The sequence below is a fragment of the Cyphomyrmex costatus genome, unplaced genomic scaffold (assembly GCF_001594065.2).
Source record: "Cyphomyrmex costatus isolate MS0001 unplaced genomic scaffold, Ccosl1.0 scaffold18, whole genome shotgun sequence".
NCBI classification, from domain to species: Eukaryota; Metazoa; Arthropoda; class Insecta; order Hymenoptera; family Formicidae; genus Cyphomyrmex; species Cyphomyrmex costatus.
In genome coordinates, this window is record NW_017275824.1 from 258585 (window position 1) to 279895 (window position 21311).

Below are 21311 nucleotides of genomic sequence, written 5' to 3' on the forward strand. Positions count from 1 at the left end.
GGGGGGGGGGCAAATGCCCTTTTTGCGTTTCCTTGTGGACGCACATGCTTATAAGTAGTTATTACGCAAACTAATTTCAAAATCATTGCGATTGCAAATGATCTAAAAAACGTAAAAGTAGATTTCAGTATTGTACGCGAGAATATCACATTCGGATAAATATATCAATCGATAATGTTTTATGCATTATCGATAGAACATTGCATACTTATAATATAATATTGATACAAATTCTAAGCACACCTCGCACAATAATCAAAGATATCTATATGAATTATGAATATTTTCTTCAAAAGTGACACGTTCAAAACAATCATCTGATTGATGTGTAATTATAACTTCAGAATTTCTTAATCTTCGCTCATAAAAGTACACAAGCGAACTCGTAAGAATGATAATTTGTTATATCATTTTTTTAAGCGAATTGACAAACATTGAAAGCAGGGAAAATTTGAGACGTGTTGCTTTTGAAAATAAGATAAAATATTGATATTTATTAGTTTAGATTTTTATCCTGATAGGCGTAACAGTCTGGTTTTAAAAAAATTTAATATTATAAAATGGTCTACAGACATTTTTTAATAAAAAAAATAAATAATGTGAAGGGTAGTCGTACCCAGCTTGCCTCGGGACATTGTTAGACAGAGTGTAGATGACACGCCGAAACATTTGTGGCTCCAGAGCAAGTATAAGTGCTATTAGAAGTACCAACACAGCGACAGCTATACTCGTCCAACACGCGCAGCTGGTTCTACCGGGTGTCTTCATCCTAGTCTTCGGTTCTATCGTATTACCTGAGCAAATCGACCGTACCACATCGTGTGTTTCTGCTATTTAAAGATTATCAATTGCCATGAATTATGGTCGCATATGTGAATTCTGATCAGTTGATTGATTAATTGACTGATTGACTGGCTGATTGATAGGATGATGGCTCCACCGCCATGTAATTAGTATGAGAAAGCCGAAAATAACAGAATAGCCACATTTTCGCGAAAGTCAAAATCGAGATAGATTAATTTTATCATTATTAAACTGTATGCTTACGATTAAACTCTCGCTGGTTCGAAAAAATATTGTCGATATATCAATTTATCATCAAATTAAGAAATTTCGAAAGACAAACTCAAGATTTAATCGCGTAACTATCTTCATTGTTTATTATGAGTAATGAAAATAATCTCATGCAATTTTTAGAAAAGCTTCTGTAAGCTTGCTCGTATTGTTTAGCATGATCAGATATACGCGCTGAATTTATGACGCTTTTTCCAGTAATTACTGCAATCTTAGTACAATCATTACAAATGCCCTATTATTTCGTCAGCGCCATTTCGATAAAGTCACGTAAAGATACTTCATTAAATTTTATTACACCGAATACATAAACAATGCGCCGACGTATAATAGATACACGTTCGATCGTTCAACATGGCTGATCGCAAATGAAAGTATACTAGTCCCAGGAAGCCTCTAATTACAAACCTCTCCATCTTAGTCAAGACCAACGAAAAAAACAAGAAAGTGAAAGAATGATGTTCTGGTCGAACATTTCCCAAACGTGAAGCAACATTTAGTCGACCACCATTAATCGTACATTGTCACAATTCCTCGAAGCACAAAGAAGAATATACTGCATGTTTTATGCAGATTTGTACGACTGCACTTCAAGCTTTATTTTTCCTTCCGGGGGTCATTACCCTTCTATAAAACGTACGACGCCATCGACATTGATCTTTGTGCAAAACATCATGACAGATCATGCAGTTCTCAAACAAGTAATTCCCATTTTGTTCTTTGCAACCTCAAGTCTCAAGCAATAGAAAATCAAAGGTCCTCTTAAAAATTAAAGAATTATGAAGACATTGATTATATCAAATTCAAGAAAGAATTTCTTTGAAATTTTAAAAACTTAACATACTATATAAGATATTATAAATAAATAATTGAAAAAGCTATTAAAACTGAGAGAAAATTTCAAATTCAAATTGTAAATAAATTAGTAGAGGATCTTTGATTGTCTCCAAACCCAAAATTACATTCCTGGAACAACTGTATATCTGCGATAGCTGTAACTTTAGGATTTAAATGATCTCAATCAACCAACTTTATCGTTCCAAGGATGATCTTCATCGATCAAGTTCCACCACCTAATATTAACTGTTTTCATGCAACTAGCGGAAAGTACAGGAAAATGCATAGGAGTTGCATACAAAGATAGCAGGGATTTAACACCAAGGCTCAACGTGTGTAATAATCTATGTACAGATATAATATATCTTTTCTTTTTTTCGGGCTCGTTCGTTCACATAATTCAGGAGGTAACCGATTAGCGAGGGAGAATTTGAGGGGTATGTACATTGCTTATGCAGAAGGTTAGCTGTGAGAGTGCGGTACCTTGGTCGTCCTCCAACGGGGACAGCTCCGCACCTTCGTGCAGTGCTACATCCGACCCGCTGGAACTGCCCAACGTACGCCTCTTGCTCGGGGATCTTCTTCTAGGTTGCGGCGAACCGTCACTATCGGTATCGCTGTGCATATCATGCCTTGAACTACCATCGTTTTTGTTGTTATTGTTGTTGTTGTTGCTGACAAACGTGTCAACACCGCCGCCATTTCCAGAACCGGGTGACGTGTCTTGAGAATACTGCACCTCCCACTGTTCATTCGCCGCTGTCCAAGAGACGGTCTCTTCGATTTCGGATCTCGTTAATTGTTCCGGAAGGCTTCTTAGAGCGGACTCCACATCCCCGTAGCCGCTGCCGCCGCTGGAAGTCATCGTTCTCATCACTCTCTCGGTCTTCTCAATATCTGACGTCTCGGACATCACATGTTGCACCATCGGCGCAACACCATCGGACTCTGATCTGCCGGACCTTATCGTAGTGGTAGAGGAATCGCCGAAATCGAAGATCTCGCTAGGTAGCGTATGAACGACCTGGTTTATCCTCTTAACAACCTCCTCACGCGTTACAGGTTGCAAAGTATCGTTTTCTGACGTCAAAGTCACAGTCCTCACCATTTCTACAATACCACCAGTCTCCAAAAGCTCCTTCAATTTTGTAGGATCAATCGATGAATCGTTGGTCACTGTAGTTGTTCGTATTTGCTCTACGGAAGGCATTATCTCCGTTCTACTGCATATCTCGGTCAAATTGTCCGTTTTAACTATCTGGATCGCATCACTCGATGGTATCTTTTTTTCCTCCTCTATCGTCTCTTTGATCAATTCCCTATCCTTAGTAACGTATTTGACAGTTTGTGAAACTGTCTGTGGATAGATGGCGTGATCTTCCGAGAATTTTATTGGAACGGATTCGGGATCGTCGCTCGATTTAGGCGCGTGAGACTCAATTTTGAAAGGTATCTTGTTCTTTGGACTGCTCTTGCTCGGTGACTGCATCTCCTGCGTTGGCTTGGAAGATTGTTCGATCGTTTTATGTGTTCGTGAGGCATCACTAAGCTCCAGATGGAACTCGGGTTTGGTAGACGGCTTGGTGGTGGAGAGACGCGGGGCGGGAACAGGTTGTTTTGATGGAGCAGAAGTAGCATGCCTCTCTACAGTCCCATCAATCTCAGCCGAATCATGCCCTGACCCATCCAAAAGGACATGGACAAGAACAGGAACAAGGACATAAAGCACATTGATACACACTAAGAATTTTAACTCTAGCCCAGCTGCCAAAGTTAGACTGGAAAGATTCGGAGAGTGTTTTCCTCGCATACACACGTGTACGCGCACATTACGCACTAACTTAACGAAAAACTTGCGCTTGGTGCACGCACGCACGCACGCACGCTGGGATATAGGAGAAGCAATCCCGGAGAGATGCGTCTCGCGCATGATGCGTGTGCGCGTGCATTGAGGTTCTGCCCGCTCATTTAGTTCTTTTTTTAGTTAGTATCAATATTGCAACTAGGATTAGTCTGTTTATCGAAAACGAAAGAGAATACACTCATTAAAAAACGGTGTCTGGTTGTAGCGTCTGAGTCTTACTAAAATGTACCATTATTTATTTCGAAGCAGACAAATGTCGCGTCGAAAGCATTTGAAATATTCCAAACTTTTCTTAAGATCACGCAATTAATTAAAAAAAGTAAAATCTAAACTATATTTCTTTGTCTTTTTTCCCAGAGAGATCACTTCCTCATCGATATAACGATACCATAATTTGCTAGACACGCTATGTAACTGACTAAACTACTCGACGAATATATATTATATTGTATATATAATAGATTAATTTTTTCGAGCAATATAAAAGCTCTATCTCTTGTCTTCAACAATATAAAAAAAGAGACTCGGTAACTATTTAGTAAGAGACGTGCGCATAGTATCAGTTAGTGTAAAAGCGTCGGCAGGTGCTAACTATGGAAGATAAAGCTAAATATAAATGAGGGCACCAAAAAACAAAGTTTTCTACCATTATTGATCTTCTATCGGAGATGATGATCCGCGTACGTGAACTCTTTTACATTTTATCCGAGTCGATTTTACATTACCTGTTTTCGTCGAGGTGTACGCCTGGTGCGCCAGGTTTTGTGCCCGTCGTGCAGCCTCTTTAGTCACGTCTGAAAAGTTCACACAGAAAAAAATATTGAGTTTACATTGGGAATCGGCAAATACGACATTGAAAGCAATGATTCAACAAAGATTAGATGATGGATGATGTTTTTTTCTCTGCATGGCATACCTCGGTTCATGCTTCACTAGTTGTGGTATTCCTGTTAATTTCAATGAGACATAATTACCGCATAATCGTAAACACGTGATCTCTATATGTTATACGCTACAAACGAAAAAAAGAGACACGATTGGAGCGACAAAATAAGAATTCGGCGTTCAAGAAGTAATACTAGGAAAATTATCCATTGTGGTAAGAGAGACGTTTAAAAAGTAGCGCAAAAACCTGGAACCATGCATTAAATAGATGTTAACAAAATCGTTAAGACGTAACTGAAAATAAGTGCAGCAAATAATTAAATGTAAGTACATATAGGTATATCGTTGCTCTTTCAGACATCTCTTTAAATCTTCATACTATAACGAATTCTTCCTGGTTTAATTTTATCTTAAATATAATCATAATTAAACATATCGTCTCGTTTATGCAAAATTGGTTTCGATTAACAATATACCCATTCGATATACATGGAAACATAAGGAAAATTTAAAACAATACGCAGAAAATTATAAGAGGAACAAGCGGTAGTATGATTGTCTCGGATGTTGTCGATTGGTTCTACGGATCGTGAGATGATAAATTAATGGACTGAAAATGAATGAAAGATTAGAGTGTTAGATTTCATTAATGTGACTGACGAAGGTGCATGAATGTATATATATATATATATATATATGTATATATATATCTTTCTCTTTTTTTGCTCTCTGATGTCACGAGAATAACTAGTAAAACTGAAGTTACAGAGAAGCGTCAACTTAATCATTAATCATGTTACACACAGCTGGTATATGTAATATATAATATATAGATATAGATATGGATAACGCAAGATTATTGCAAGATACCTTCGGTTCTACTGTCAGTGAACTCGGCGAGTGAACTGGGTGGCGGTGGAGTTGTTCGCACAGACTTTGTCACGATTGTGGTGACGGAGTGCCGTGTGCGAGGCTCGGGATGCCCTACTTTGGTTACTGTCTCTATTACTCTACGCGAATTACCCGAATCGTCTGCGCCTGTCTCTTTATCCAGACTTTTCTTTTGTGGAATGTGAGATACTTTCTTAACGCTAACTGTCTCGGTTAAATGCTCGACGCCACCGGACGTCTCTGACCTGCCAGCTACATCGGATCTACGAACTACTTCCTGAACACTCTCGCCTGTGCGTTTCGATCCTACTCTATCATCTTTTCTTTTTGTCGCTGGTATTTCAGTCACTTTGCCCGTTCTCTTAGTGATAGGCGAAGCTTTACCCGTGATTTTCGCGTTCATTGGTAACTGTGACGTCTTCGGGGGACTCTTTCTTACGATTTTAACGGCACTGACAGATTTTTCTTTAGCGTCAGTTGTCAATTTGGCGGATTTATCTTTCGCTTGAGCAAGATTACTCTTAGCTCGAGCTTCTTCCACGGTTGCTTCCTGCTTGGCCTCTTTCAGGAAATCCTTCATATCATCTGTTGCATCTTCTACTGCATGCTTGGCGCTTTTCACTACGCCTGATAAAAAACTACCTGCTTTTTGTTTGACCTTTTTAGGATCTTTCGCGGTTTTGTCCTTAACAGTCTCTGCTGTACTGGCGACTGCGCTTGTACCAGTCGTCAATTTTCCTTTGACTACACGTGTATCTTCTTTTGCTTCTGTACGTTTAGTCTTTTGTATCACACCTTGATCAATAGTCTTAACTTTTTCCCCAGCTTGCGCCATACTATGCCCTGTCTTACTTCCCGTCGTTTTCACAGGAGAGATCGTTTTGTCCTTTGCACCTTTTATGCTGGAAATACCCTTCTCTTTAACGTCTTTCGTTCCTTTCACAACTTTATCCGTAGAGGTTTTAATTTCACCAATGGCTTTATCCTTCGCCTTTTCGAGTCCTTTTGATCTCGTCGCCACGACTTCTCTAGCGAGTACTTCATCAGTAGTTGCTTCTTGCCTGGTTATTTCCAGAAAGTCCTTCACGTCGTCGGAAATTTCCTTTTCGGTTTGCTTTGCCCTCTGAACTCCAGACAAGAGATCAGAACTTTTGTCCTTCGCTGTTTTAGCATCTTTTGCAAGTTTATCTTTGACTGCTTTGGCACCGTCAGCAACAGCATCGGCACTTGTTAGTAATTTATCTTCCACCGCAGTTGTATCTTCTTTAATTTCTTTATTGAAACTTTCTCTGGCATCCCCTGTACTATATGCAATATCTGTGATTTTACATTCCATTTTATCATCAACCTTTTTTATTTCAGTTGCTAACTTATCAACTGCAATCTTCGTGGTGTCTGCTACTTGAATCACTATGTCAGAAACTTTATCTTTAACGTCCTTAACATCAGCTACTACTTCTTTTGTAACACTTTTCTTGTGTTCCAGTTTCTTTACACCAACCGCTGCGGTTTCTGTAGCACGAATTTCTAATTTTGCCTCATGCTTTGTCTCGTCTAGAAATTCTTTAACGTCATCCTTTGCACTTCCAACAGCATGTTTTGCGCCTTTAACTATTCCCGAGAGAAAACTGGATCCCTTTTCTTTAACTTTTTTCACTTCTTTAGTTGCCTTGTCTTTAGCTGCTTCAGCACCATGGGCCACAGTTTCAACTTCTGCTAATTTCTCTTTCACCTTTTTGGTATCATCCTGTACTTCCTTGACAACTGAATCTTTGGTATCTGCAACTTTTTGTGTAACATCCTGTGCTGTTAAATACAATTTATCATCAACTTTCTTTACTTCTGTTGTTATTTTGTCTTTAGCAGCTTTACTTGCATCTGTAGCCTTTTGAATATCTTCCGAGACTTTTTCAAAGACTTTTTCTTTCGCTGTAACGATAGTTGTATCCTTAGTATCTTTTATTTCAGCAATAGCTTGATCAGTTGTATCTTTTAAGTCAGTGACAAGAGCATCCTTTTTATGTTCTAATTCTTCCCATCCAGCTGTTGCGGCTTCCTTAACACGAGTTTCTTCCAGTTCTACTTCTCGTTTCGTTTCATCTAAAAATTCTTTTATATCGTCTGCTGCGCTTTCAACAGAATGTTTGGCACCTTTAAATATTCCTGATAGAAAACCGGTTCCTTTTTCTTTAACTTTCTTTGCACCTTTAGTCGCTTTATCTTTAGCAACTTCGCTACCATCGGCTACAGCGCTAATACCAGATGACATTTTTTTTTTTACCAATTTTGCATCATCTTTCACTTCTCTAGCCGCTGCATCCTTAGCATCTATAATGTCTTGTGCAATATTTTCCGCGGTTATTTCTATTTTTCCACCAATCCTCTTTGTTTCTGTTACAACTTTCTCACCAGCTGCTTTTGTGGTATCAGTAATTTTATGAGCATCTTTGGAAATGCCATCAGTAACTTTGTCCTTTTTATCTTTTATGACAGAAACTGTTTTATCCTTTGCATCTTTCACATCAGCGACAGTTTTGTCTATTACCTCCTGGATTCCGGCGATCGCCGAGTCCTTTTTGTCTTCCAAATTTTTGAGATCAGCGGCTATTTCTTTCTCACCGTATTCTTTTTCTATAGAAGCTTCTCTTTTTGTTTCATCCAAAAATTCCTTGACGTTGCCAGATGCATCTTCTACAGTATGTTTTGTACCTTTAAATATCCCAGAAAAAAAGCCACTTGTTTTTTCTTTCGTTTTCTTCGCTTTATCTTTTGCACTATCCACAGCTTCCGCGGCCGAGTCAGCGCTTGTTGTCAACTGCCCTTTCATCTTCCTTGTATCTTTTTTCACTTCTTTAACCGTTGCATCTTTAATATCTTTGACAGCTTGTGCAACATCTATTGCGGTTTCTTCTATGTTGTCACCGGTTTTTTTCGTTTTTGCTACTACTTTCTCGCCGGTTGCTTTTGTGGTATCAGCAACTTTCTGCACATCTTTAGAAATTTCTTCGACAATTTTATCCTTTTGATCTTTAACAACAGAAACTGCTTTATCCTTTACATGCTTCGCATTATCTGCTACTTGTTCAATTTCAATCGTTAATTTTTCTTTCATCTCTTTTGTACCTTCCTGAACTTCTTTTGCGGCTGTGTCTTTCGCACTTGCAACTCCTTCTGCAATGTCAAGACCCATCAAATTAATTTTTTCGCCGATTTCTTTTGTTTTGGATGTTATTTTAGTTGCGACAACAACAATATCTTCAGAGACTTTTTCAGTAACTTTGTCTTTTGACTCTTTTACTGCGACAACAGTCTTATCCTTGGTATCTTTTATTTCAGTAACAGCTTGATCAGTCGCATCTTTTATATCAATAACAACAGCATTTTCTTTATGTTCTAGTTCTTTCAATCCAGCTGCTGCTGCTTCCTTAGCACGAGTTTTTTCTAATTCCGCTTCCCGTTTCGTTTCATCTAGAAATTCTTTAACATCGTCTGCCGTGCTTTCAACAGAATACTTGGCGCCTTTAAATATGCCTGACAGAAAACCAGATCCCTTTTCCTTTGTTTTCTTTGCTCCTTTAACTACTTTATTTTTAACAGCGTCAACATTTTCAGTTACAGCTTCAACTCCAATTGACATTTTCTCTTTGATTATTTTGGCCTCATCTCCACCTTCTTTAATGATTGTATCTTTCGAATGCGAAATTCCATATGCAATGTCTTGTGATGTTGAATCCACTTTCTCACCAGCTTTTTTTACTTCTGATGCTGCTTTGTTTTTAACAGCTTTACCTGCATCAACCGCTTTCTGAATATGTTCCGAAGCTTTTTTAGCAACTGTATCTGTCGTATCTTTTACTGCGGCGACAGTTTTATCCTTAGCTTCTTTTATTTCAGCGACAGTTCCATTTGCCGTGTCTTTCACATCACTAACAACAGCATCCTTCTTATGTTCCAATTCTTTTATATCAGCAACTGCAGCTTCTTTAATACGAGCTTCTTCTAATTCTGCCTCATGTTTTGTTTCATCTAGAAATTTTTCAACATCGTCAGCAGCATCTTCTACAGCATGTTTAGCACCTTTAAATATACCAGAAAAGAAACCACCTGCTTTTTCTTTAGTTTTTTTCGCTTCTTTCGACACTTTATCCTTTACACTATCTGTAGCTTCTGATGCTGCATCAGCGCCAAGTGCTAATTTTTCTTTCACTAATTTTGCATCTTCTTTTATTTCTTTAATTGCTGCATCTTTAGTATCCTTAGCAGTTTGTGCAACTTCTGCCGCAGTTTCCTCCATTTTTTCTCCGATTTCCTTGGTCTCATCTGTTACTTCCTCTTTAGCTGCTTTCGTGGCATCGGCAACTTTCTCAACAACTTTATCTTTTTGGTCTTTTAGTGTAGACATTGTTTTATCTTTTGCACCTTTTGCATCGGTGATGGCCTTGTCTGCGACCTTTTGAACTTCAGTAATAACAGCATCTTGCTTATCTTTCAAATTTTTGAGACTTGCAGCAACTTCTTCCTTAGCACGTTGTTTTTCTAATGAAGCTTCTCTTTTCGTTTCCTCCAAGAATTCTTTAATATCGTCAGTTGCGTCTTCCACGGTATGTTTTCCTCCTTTAAATATACCAGAAAAGAAACGGCCTGTTTTTTCTTTAGCTTTTTTTGCTTCTTTCGTTGCTTTATCCTTTATGCTGTCTGCAGTTTCCACAACAGCATCAACATCTGCTGTCAATTTTTCTTTTATTTTTATCGTATCCTCTTTTACTTCTTTAATCCCTGCGTCTTTAGTGTTCTTAACACTTTTCGTAATATCTGTGGTAATGTCTCTTGCTTTCTTAGCATCCTTTGAAAGTTCTTCCTCAATTTTGGAAATTGCTTTATCCTTCGCATCTTTCGTATCAGTAATGGCGTGATCAGCAGCTTCTTGAACTTTAGTTATAACAGCATCTTTTTTATCTTTTAGATCTTTTATTCGTGCGTCAAGCGTCTCTTTGACATGTTCTTCTTCCAAAGCGGCTTCCTTTTTGATTTCATCTAAAAATTCTTTGTCATCAGCTGCATCTTCTACAGCGTGTTTCGCACCTTTGAATATTCCGGAGAAGAAACCACTCGTTTTTTCTTTAGCTTTCTTCGCTTCTTTCATCGCTTTTTCTTTTGTACCATCCACAGCCTCTACAGTAGTATCAACACCTGCTGCCAATTTTCCTTTTACTAATTTCTTATCTTCTTTTAATTCCTTAATTGCTGTATCTTTAGTATCTTTAATATCTTGCACAACATCCGCTGCAGTTTCTTCTATTTTCTCACCAATTTTTTTCGTTTTAGCTGCTACTTTTTCACCGCCTGCTTTCGTCGCATCGGTAACTTTCTGTACATCTATCGAAACTTCTTCCACAATTTTATCTATTTTGTCTTTGGCAGTAGAAATAACTTTATCTTTTGTCTCTTTCGCGTCATCGGCAACTTTGTCTGCAGCTTGATGAATATCAGAAACAACCGTATCTTTCTCATCTTTCAAATCTTTAAGTCTTTGAGTAATTTCTTCTTTAGCGTGTTCTTTTTCTACTGAAGCTTCTCTTTTCTTTTCATCCAGAAATCCTTTGGCATCATTAGTTGCATCTTCTGCAGCATGTTTCGCACCTTTAAATATGCCAGAAAAGAAACGACCCGTTTTATCTTTAGCTTTCTTTGCTTCTTTCGATACTTTGTCCTTTGCACTATCCGCAGCTTCTACGGTAGCATCAGCACTTGTAGTTAATTTTTCTTTTATTAATTTTGCATCTTCGTTTACTTCTTTAATAGCTGAATCTTTAGTATCCTTGGCAGCTTGTGCAACATCTACCGCAGTTTCCTCTATTTTTTCTTCGACTTTTTTCGTTTCATCTGCTACTTTCTCACCAGCTGTTTTCGTGGTGTCAATAACTTTATGCGCATCTTTAGAAACTTCCTCGAAAACCTTATCCTTTTTGTCTTTTACTGCGGAGACAGTTTTATCTTTAGCATCTTTTGTGACGGTTTTATCAGCAACATTTTGAATATTAGTAACAAGAGTTTCTTTTGTATCTTTCAAATCTTTAACGTCTGCAGCGATTTTTTCCTTAGTTCGTTCTTGTTTGAAAGTAGTTTCCTTTGTCTCATCTATAGATTCTTTTACATCGTCAGATACTTCTTCTACAGAATGCTTCGCGCTCTTAAATATTCCTGAAAGAAAGCCACTACCCTTTTCTTTAGCTTTCTTTGATTCCTTAATTACTTTATCTTTCGTAGTCGTAGCACTTTCTACTACAGCATCACTACCTGCCTTTAATTTCTCTTTCGCTACTTGTACATCTTCTTTTACTTCCTTTGCCACGCTATCTTTAGCATTTGCAACACTTTGTGCGATATCGTCAGCAATTTGTTTTGTATCTGTAACTAAATGATCGCTTGTCGCTTTAGTGCCGTCAATAGTCTTGTCGACTTGGTCAACTATTTCCTCAGCAATACGATCTTTAACTTCTTTTGCTTCGGAAATCACGCGATCGGTTTTGAGCTCAAGATTTTTTAGTTTGGCTTCTGCTGCTTCGTTGACATGTGCTTGCTCTAACGCTGCTTCCTTTCTCGCTTCGTCCAGAAATTCTTTTACATCATCTACTACACTGTCCATGGAATGTTTCGATCCTCTAAATATTCCCGAAAAAAAACCACTAGCTTTTTCCTTAGCTTTCTTCGCCTCTCTAGTTGTCTTGTCTTTAGTGACTTCTGCTGAATCCAAAATAGATTCAGCTTTGGCAGATAATTTTTTGTTTATAACGGTAGCGTCTTCTTTTATTTCTATTTCAGTTGCATTCTTAATATTATGCCCAACATCTACCATGGAGGTTTCTACTTTTTCGACTACGTCCTTGGTCTTTGTAATTACGTCATCACGAGCTGCTTTCAAATCATGTGTTGCTTTATCTATGTCTTTATCAGCTATATCAACAAACTTGTCTTTTGTATCTTCCGCGATAGAAACTGTTCTATCTTCGGCATCCTTCATGGTTTTGCCTATAGCTTCTTTTGCACTATGCACTATATCATCTTTCTCGCGATCTAACTCTTCCAATTCTTTAGTCGCTTCCTTTTTAGCATCGCTTAAATGTTCCTTCTCATCCTGAGATATATCTTCCGTAGCATGTTTCGAACTTTTGAATATACCAGAAAAAAATCCACTAGTTTTTTCTTTAACTCTTTTTGCTTCTTTTGTTGCTTTATCTTTTGCACTGCCCGCAGTTTCTACAGCACTATCAGCGCTTTTTGCTAATTTATCTTTTACGAATTTTGTATCTTCTTCCATTTCCATAATCGCTGCATCTTTAACACCTTTCGCATCCTGCACGACATCTGTTGCAGATTCTTCCATTTTCTCACCAAATTTCTTCGCCTCTGTTGCAATTTTTTCACCAGCTATTGTTGTGGTATCAGTAACCTTTTGAACGTCTTTGGAAACTTTCTCTGTAATTTTATTTTTCTTATCTTTCATAGTAGTAATAGTTTCATCTTTCGTGTCTTTCACATGAGTGATGATTTTGTCTACGGATTCTTGAACCTCAGTTGCGACAATGTCTTTTTTACCTTTCAAATCTTTAAGCCCCGCAGCAATTTTTTCATTAGTGCGCTCTTCCTCCAAAACAGTTTCCTTCTTCGCCTCATTCATAAATTCTTTGACGTCATCAGTAGCATCTTCTACGGCATGTTTTGCACCTTTAAATATACCAGAAAAGAAACCACTTGTTTTTTCCTTAGCTTTCTTCGCTTCTTTTGTTACTTTTTCCTTTGTGCCGTCCGCAGTTTCTGCTACCGCATCAGCGCCAGCTGCTAATTTTTCTTTCACTAACTTTGTGTCATCTTTTACCTCTTTAATTGTTGCATCTTTAGTATCCTTTGCAATTTGTACAACTTCTGCTGCAGTTTCCTTCATTTTTTCTCCGATTTTATTGGTTTCATCTGCTACTTTCTCATCGGCTGCTTTCGTGGCGTCTACAACTTTTTGCGCATCTTTGGAAACTTCCTCGACAACTTTATTTTTTCTGTCTTTTACTGTAAAGACGGTTTTATCTTTTGCTTCTTTCGCTTTATCGACGGTTTTGTCCACGGTTTCTTGAACGTCACTAACAATGTCTTTTTTATCTTTCAGACTTGCAGCAGCCTTTTCTTTGACACGTTCTTCTTCGATTTCAGCTTCTTTTTTCGCCTCATCTAAGAATTCTCTAACGTCGTCTGTCATATCTTCTACAGCGTGTTTCGCACCTTTAAAAATACCAGAAAAGAAACCACTTGTTTTTTCCTTAGCTTTCTTCGCTTCTTTTGTTACTTTTTCCTTTGTGCCGTCCGCAGTTTCTGCTACCGCATCAGCGCCAGCTGCTAATTTTTCTTTCACTAACTTTGTGTCATCTTTTACCTCTTTAATTGCTGCATCTTTAGTATACTGTGCAATTTGTGCAACTTCTGCCGCAGTCTCCTCCACTTTTTCACTGATTTTCTTGGTTTTATCTGCTATTATTTCATTAGCTTCTTTTGTAGCGTCGGTAACTTTCTGCGCATCTGTGGAAACTTTTTCGACAATTTTATCTTTTTTGTCTTCTACTGCAGAGACGATTTCATCTTGTGTGTCTTTTACGTCAGTGATGACCTTGTCTGCAGCTTCTTGAATTCCTACAATCATAGCACTTTCTGTATCCTTGAAATCTTTAATATTTGCGACATCTTCTTCTATACGTTTTTTTTCTAATAATGCTTCACTTTTAGTCTCATCTAAAAATTCTTTAATGTCGTCAGTTGTATCTTCCACAGTATTTTTAGCGCCTTTAAATATACCAGACAGAAAACCACTGGTTTTTTCTTTAACCCTTTTTACTTTTTCTTTCGTACCTTCCGCAGTTTCAGCAGCAACATAGACATCTGCTGTCAAGTTATCTTTCTTTGTATCTTTGCTCACTTCTTTAACTGCTATATCCTTAATGTGCTTGGCAGTTTCCGCAACTTCCGTCACAGTCTCTCCTATTGTTTCATTGATTTTCTTCGTTGGTATTTTCTCATCAGCTGCTTTGGCGGTATCCGAAATTTTCTGACTACCCTTGGAAATTTCTTCAACAATTTCATCATTCTTGTCTTTTACTGCAGAGATTGTTTTCTCTTTTGCATCTCTCGTTTCAACAACAACTTTATCTAATTTATTTACAACTTCTTGAATCTCAGTAACGAGTGTGTCTTTCTTGTCTTTCAAATTTGTTATACTCGCAGCAGATTTTTCTTTGGCACGTTCTTCTTCAAGCGCAGCATCCTTTTTCGTTTCATCAATGAATTCTTTAACGTCATCAGCTGCGTCTTCTACGGCATTCTTAGCACCTTTAAAAATACCGGAAAAGAAACTAGTTGTTTTTTCTTTTGCTTTCTTTGCCTGTTTTGTCGTTTTATCCTTTGTGTTATCTACAGCATCAGCACCTAAAGCTAATTTTTCTTTTACTATTTTCGTATCTTCCTTTACCTCTTTAACAGCTGCATCATTAGTCTCCTTGATAGCTTGCGCAACATCTACAGCGGCATATTCCATTTTTTCACCAAATTTCTTTGTTTCTGCTGTTATTTCTTCACCGGCAGCTTTTGCTATATCGGCAATTTTCTCAGCATCTTTCGAAACTTCTTCTACGAGCTTATCTTCCTTATCTTTTATTACAGAAACAGTTTTATCCTTAGCTTCTTTTACGTCAAAGAAGACTGCGTCTGCAGTTTGCTGAACTTTGGTTACAACTGTATCCTTCTTATCCTTTAAATCTTTAGTATTTGTCACAACTTCTTTAATACGTTCTTTTTCTAAAGAAGCTTCCCTTCTTGTCTTATCCAAAAATTCTTTAACATCATCAGATGTATCTTCAGCGACATACTTTGCACCTTTAAAGATGCCAGAGAAGAAACCACTGGTTTTTTCTTTAGCTTTTTTCGTTTCCTTCGTAGCTTTATCTTTTGTGCTATCTGCAATTTCTGCAGCAGCAACACCTGCTGGCCATTTTTCAGTCATTAATTTAGTATCTTCTTTCATTTCTTTAACTGTTGCATCTCTACTATCCTTAAGGTCATGCGCAACATCTGTTGCAGTTTCTTCCACGTTTTTACTAACCTTCTTGGTTTCTGCTCCAACTATGTCACTAGCTGCTTTCATAGCGTCGGCATTTTTTTGCGTTTCTTTGTAGATTTCCTCGATAACTTCATCCTTTTTATCTTTTGGTGTAGAAACTGTTTTATTTTTTGCTTCTTTATCAGCGGTTTTCACAGTTCCTTGAACTTCACTAACAGCAGTATCTTTTTTATCTTTCAGATCTTTCAGACTGGCAGCAGCCTTCTCTTTAGCACGTTCTTCTTCGACTTCAGCTTCTTTTTTTGTCTCATCTAAAAATTCTCTAACGTCGTCTGTCGCATCTTCTACAGCATGTTTTGCACCTTTAAAAATACCGGAGAAGAAACCACCTGATTTTTCATTAGTTTTCTTCGCTTCTTTTGTCACTTTTTCCTTTGCACTGTCCATAGTTTTTGCTGTCGTATCAGTGCCAACTGCTAATTTTTCTTTCACTAATTTTGCATCTCCTTTTAGTTCTTTAATTGTTGCATCTTTAGTATCCTTGGCAATTCGTGCAACTTCTGCTGCAGTTTCCTCCATTTTTTCTCCGATTTTCTTAGATTCATCTGCTATTTTCTCACTAGCTTCTTTTGTGTCATCGGCAACTTTCTCAGCATCTTTGGCAACTTCCTCGACAACTTCATCGCTTTTGTTTTTTAGTGCAGAAACTGTTTTATCTTTTGCTTCTTTCACTTTATGGGTGGTTTTATCCATTGTTTCTTGAACTTCACCAACAACAGTGTCTTTTTTATCTTTCAGATCTTTCAGACTTGCAGCAGCCTTTTCTTTGACACGTTCTTCTTCGATTTCTGCATCCTTTTTCGTCTCATCTAAAAATTCTCTAACGTCGTCTGTCGCATTTTCTACAGCGTGTTTCGCACCTTTAAAAATACCAGAAAAGAAACCACTTGTTTTTTCCTTAGCTTTCTTCGCTTCTTTTGTTACTTTTTCCTTTGTGCCGTCCGCAGTTTCTGCTACCGCATCAGCGCCAGCTGCTAATTTTTCTTTCACTAACTTTGTGTCATCTTTTACTTCTTTAATTGCTGCATCTTTAGTATACTGTGCAATTTGTGCAACTTCTGCCGCAGTCTCGTCCACTTTTTCACTGATTTTCTTGGTTTCATGTGCTACTTTCTCACCAGCTTCTTTCGTGGCATCGGCAACTTTCTCCGTATCTTTGGAAACTTCCTCGACAACTTTATCTTTTCTGTCTTTTATTATAGAGACCGTTTTATCGTTTGCTTCTTTTGCTTTATCGATAGTTTTATCCATAGTTCTTTGAACTTCACTAACAGCAGTGTCCTTTTTATCTTTCAGATCATTTAAACTTGCAGCAGTTTCCTCTTTAGCACGTTCTTTTTCCATTTCAGCTTCTTTTTTCGTCTCATCTAAGAATTCTCTAATATCATCTGTCGCATCTTCTACAGCGTGCTTCGTACCTTTAAATATGCCAGATAGAAATCCTGCACCTTTGTCTTTTGCTTTCTTCGTTTCCTTGGTCGTTCTGTCTTTTGCGGCTTCAGTGCTATCCACGACATCACGTGTTTTCTCTTCTACTTTTTTAGCAATCACGTCTTTACCATCCTTCGTAACTTTACTAACGTCTTCTGCTGCAATTGTAATGTAATGGTCAATTTTCTTTATCTCCGTTGACAATTTATCATCTTTATCTTTCGAATCTGTCAATTCACCCATGATATTTGCCATATACCGTGAATCCTCTAAGAACGTTGCAGTTATTTCTCGTAAATCGTCGTGGCCACTATCTGGCAATTCAAGCGAAGGTGTCTTCTCCTTAGATCTACTCCTGGATCTGGAACTTCTCGCTTGTTTAGGACTTCTGAATATACCGAAAATGCCGCCTCCCTTATCTTTTTCGACGGCTTCATCTTCAGGAATGATAGTTTTTCTTATTTCCTCCTCTGTAGGAGGAGTTTTTATAATCCTCTCTGATAACTTTTCTTCAGCTTGATGCTGCAGATTCTCTGCCATTTGTTTTGTGTCTTCTAGAAGCTTCGCCGTTACTAATCGAACTTCTTCGTCTCCGCTATCAAAAGAGGTCTCCTTAGAAGAACTTTGTTCTCGAGATCTATTTCTCTTTTTACTTTTGAGTTTTGGGCTCTTAAACATACTGAAAAAGCCGCCACTCTTTTCTTTGATATCGTCGCCCATCTCTTTCTCTGTCTCGGGTGCTTTGGATTCCGGCGTATCAGATTTTATTTCTGCAGTAGGTTTTTCAACATCTCTTTTCTCTTCCTTTTGAATTTTTTCCTTGTCAATGTCCGCTTTCCCGTTTACCTCTTCGTGGATAGTCTTTTCCATTTTCATCGTGGTTTTAACAATATCGTAAGATTTATTGACTTTGTCAGCGAGAACATCTTCGTAATGAGTGGTCGACACAAAAGTTCGTATCTCTTCTTTAGGAGTGACTTTTGTATTATCGCTTTTGTATGCGATCGGTAACACGGTAGAGTCAGCTACCTTCCGCATGTCATCCAAGAGTTTCTCCGTTACGGCTTTGATTTCCTCATCGCCACTATCAAAAGATGTTTCCTTCGATTTGAGCTTTTTCTCTTTGGATTTTGGACTCTTAAAGATGCCGAAGAAGCCACCCTTTTCCTTTATTTGATCTTCTTCTTTTTCATCATCCTTACTAGATTGTTGTTCATCCAAAGTGATCTTTGCTTTGCTTTTAGCATCCTCGATAACTTTCGCGCCGGTTTTCACAGCTTTTTCCGTTTCTTGTTCAATTATACAAGGCATTTCGATAATCTGAGATGCTTCAGCCTCTTTTTCCTTTTCCTTCATTTGTAATTCTAACAATTCCTCGTTTTCCTTTGCGATTGCTGCTAGCTTTTTCTTCTCTTTTTTTGCAATTTGCTCTGCAGATTCTTTAGGTTTCTCAACATGTATAACAGGTAAGATAGATCCATCTTCATCTTTTTTAGACTTACTTTTGAACAAACTCGAGAAGAAACTCATCTTATCTTTATCGTCATCATCGGTCTCGGCAGCATCTGCTTTTTTGTCTTCCTTCTCCACTGACTTAACAAGACCTTCGTAAGATACATGCATACCTGCAGCAATTCGTCGAGAATCTTCCAAAAATTCCACAGTAGCTGTTCTCACATCGGGTGCAGTTGTAATTTCTGGTAATCTGCTGTCAAACTGCGAATTCGTTACTTCGCTAGAGAGAAATTCTGGTTGTTGTTCTGAAACTTTCGTTACGACTATCTTCGATTCCTCGTCACCACTATCAAAGGACGTGTCCTTAAAACCTTTCTTGCCTCTCTTTAATTTGGAGCCTTTAAAAATTCCCAAAAATATTCCGCCGCTCTTATCCTTCGTTTTCTTCTCTTCGTCTGATTTATCTTCCATGCTGTCTGTCGAATGTGGCACATTGTAAACATCTTCGTAAGCCGATGTTTTCACAGTTTTTGTTACAGTATCTTTATCCTTCTTTTCCTTATCTTTATCTTTATCCCTGTCTGCTGGAGTTTTTATTTCTGATTTCTTTTGATCAGTTTGAACTATTACGCCAGCCTTTACCGTTTTTCGAGTAACAGTCGCATCCGTAGGAGCTGCGCCTAACTTTTCGTCGACTTCCTTACCTTCTTTAGACAGTTTCTCTTTCTCGCTAACAACGTCTTTTTTATCGGGGAGAACAATTACCGTTTCTTTCGTAGTCACGGTCTCAGTCGGAGTCTGTTTTATTACCGTAGTCTTAGTTACTACTGTCTGGCCTACTTTCGGATCACTACTAACAGAAACAATTGTTTTTGAAGTGCTAACTTTGGGATCCGGCGTCCCACCACGATGTTGCTTAATCATCGGCGGTTCGATACTAGAGATTTGCTCTAATTTGGGAACGAAACCTTCCGGCTCGGTGGCCGCTTGATCTACATGAACATTAATTACAGTCTGCCCTATCGCACCCCGCGCCTCTTTATTGTCCCGCGCATCATCATCATCATAAACCACCGACCACCCTTCCTTCGCTAACTTCCCCTTCTCTTTCTCTGCGTCTGCTATTACACCTGTTAATTAAGTATAATATATATTTTAGGCATCTGTATACGTGGTAGCAAAATAAAGGAACACAATTTTATTGTCAATTTCGTCATCATTAGTGTAAGCTGGCTCGCTCTTTGATTGCTCTTTTGATTGAACTGCGGTTAGACTGTAGTAGTGTGGTTTGTGCGTGGAGTGTATGTGCTGTGGAGCAGCCATCTTTTCACTACATCGTTATATACGCAAGGCAAGTGTGATTTAAGAAGGAGAAGTAACATCAATTGCTACCAACAATCAATATCAGTATTGATTGTTGGTAGCAATTATATTATACTACGTACTTTGTAATATGCAACGTATATTATACTACGTACTTTGACTTTTCAATAAATTGTATTGAAATGTTCCCAGTAGCTTGCAACTTCGAAATGTTTTTTCTATGAAAATACTTCAATTAGTATTATAATATTAACTATGAAATGAATTAGTTAAAGATACTAAAATGAAAGACGCTAAAGATATTAAAATGAAGCTGTTAGAGAATATAAAGGACATATATTCAGCTTCGTAAAAAAACTCTTGATTACTGTTTTAAGTGACAACAACAGTCAATTGCTATTAGTAATGACTTTAGTAATTTTTAATCTATCAGTTATATAGGTAAAGGAAACAATATTCTGATAGCCCACGCGACAACGATCTTTTCTAATGACAGCTGCTCCGTGCGAGCACACAATTAGGCCCACATATTGGCCATTCATGCAACGCCAAATAATTGCAGCGAAACCTTGCTGAAACAAATTAATCTAAAAGTGTTCGCGAAGTATTAAGGATATTAGTGGGGATGATTAAATGAGATATAAAAATTATTGTATATTATATAAGTAATAGCTGTTTAAGGCCGAGATAAAATAATCCGTTATTATTTATAAAATAAAAAAGCAAGCTGGTAAAATTCCGAAGAGATCCGCATTGGCTTCCAGAACCTGTGAGTGAACGGCGTAGAAACAAATATTTAGTGCTTATGTACGTTACTTGCACTCTGCAAACGTACAGTTTTCTTTATGAGACAAATTTTATGCATTGACGTGAATCGTGTCCAGAATCATAAAAATAATAATATTCCTTATATTCATTGTATTATAACATTTATTCGACCGCAACGTTTCGCTGAAATAAGATCGTGCACAACTGTTTGATTGAATACTTACGTAAAAATTAAAGCTTGCTTCATAAATGACGATAATAAGTCACAAGTGAAAATTCAATGTACGAGATCGATTAGCATTGAAATATAGCTACTTAGAAACTACGTTATTGACATACATATATTATAATAGTCTATACACCAATATAATTAAAAATAATTATGTGCATTTGTTGCGACAAACTGCATAACGGTGATATATATCAATTTACAAATGAAGAAATAATCGTTTATAGGAATGTATAATGTGAAAATTCATCGAAAAATAGTACATTAAGAGAAAATAATACTAAACGCGTAAAAATAAATGATGAAGCTATTCGAGAAAAATAATGTACATCTCGTGCATTATTTGAAAATCTTTTAAGCGAGTATACTTCATAACTATGAACACGATATCACTAAAG

At 37.6% G+C, this 21311-nt stretch overlaps 1 protein-coding gene across 10 annotated transcripts in view; it reads right to left on the reverse strand.

Annotated features, from left to right (window-relative positions):
* Nucleotides 1-21311, reverse strand: part of LOC108772156 (ankyrin-3) — an 89122-nt gene that overhangs the window by 6632 nt on the left and 61179 nt on the right. For 7 of the 10 annotated variants that reach the window (XM_018537633.1, XM_018537632.1, XM_018537631.1 and 4 more), the window contains 3 exons: nucleotides 5531-19723; nucleotides 4501-4569; nucleotides 2395-3588 (listed from right to left, as the gene is read on the reverse strand). In XM_018537633.1, coding sequence (XP_018393135.1) covers nucleotides 2395-3588; nucleotides 4501-4569; nucleotides 5531-19723 — 15456 coding nt within the window. Of the gene's footprint in view, nucleotides 1-616; nucleotides 795-2394; nucleotides 3589-4500; nucleotides 4570-5530; nucleotides 19724-21311 lie in introns of all 10 variants that reach the window. The other 3 variants (XM_018537635.1, XM_018537639.1, XM_018537634.1) reach the window with 3 other exon arrangements.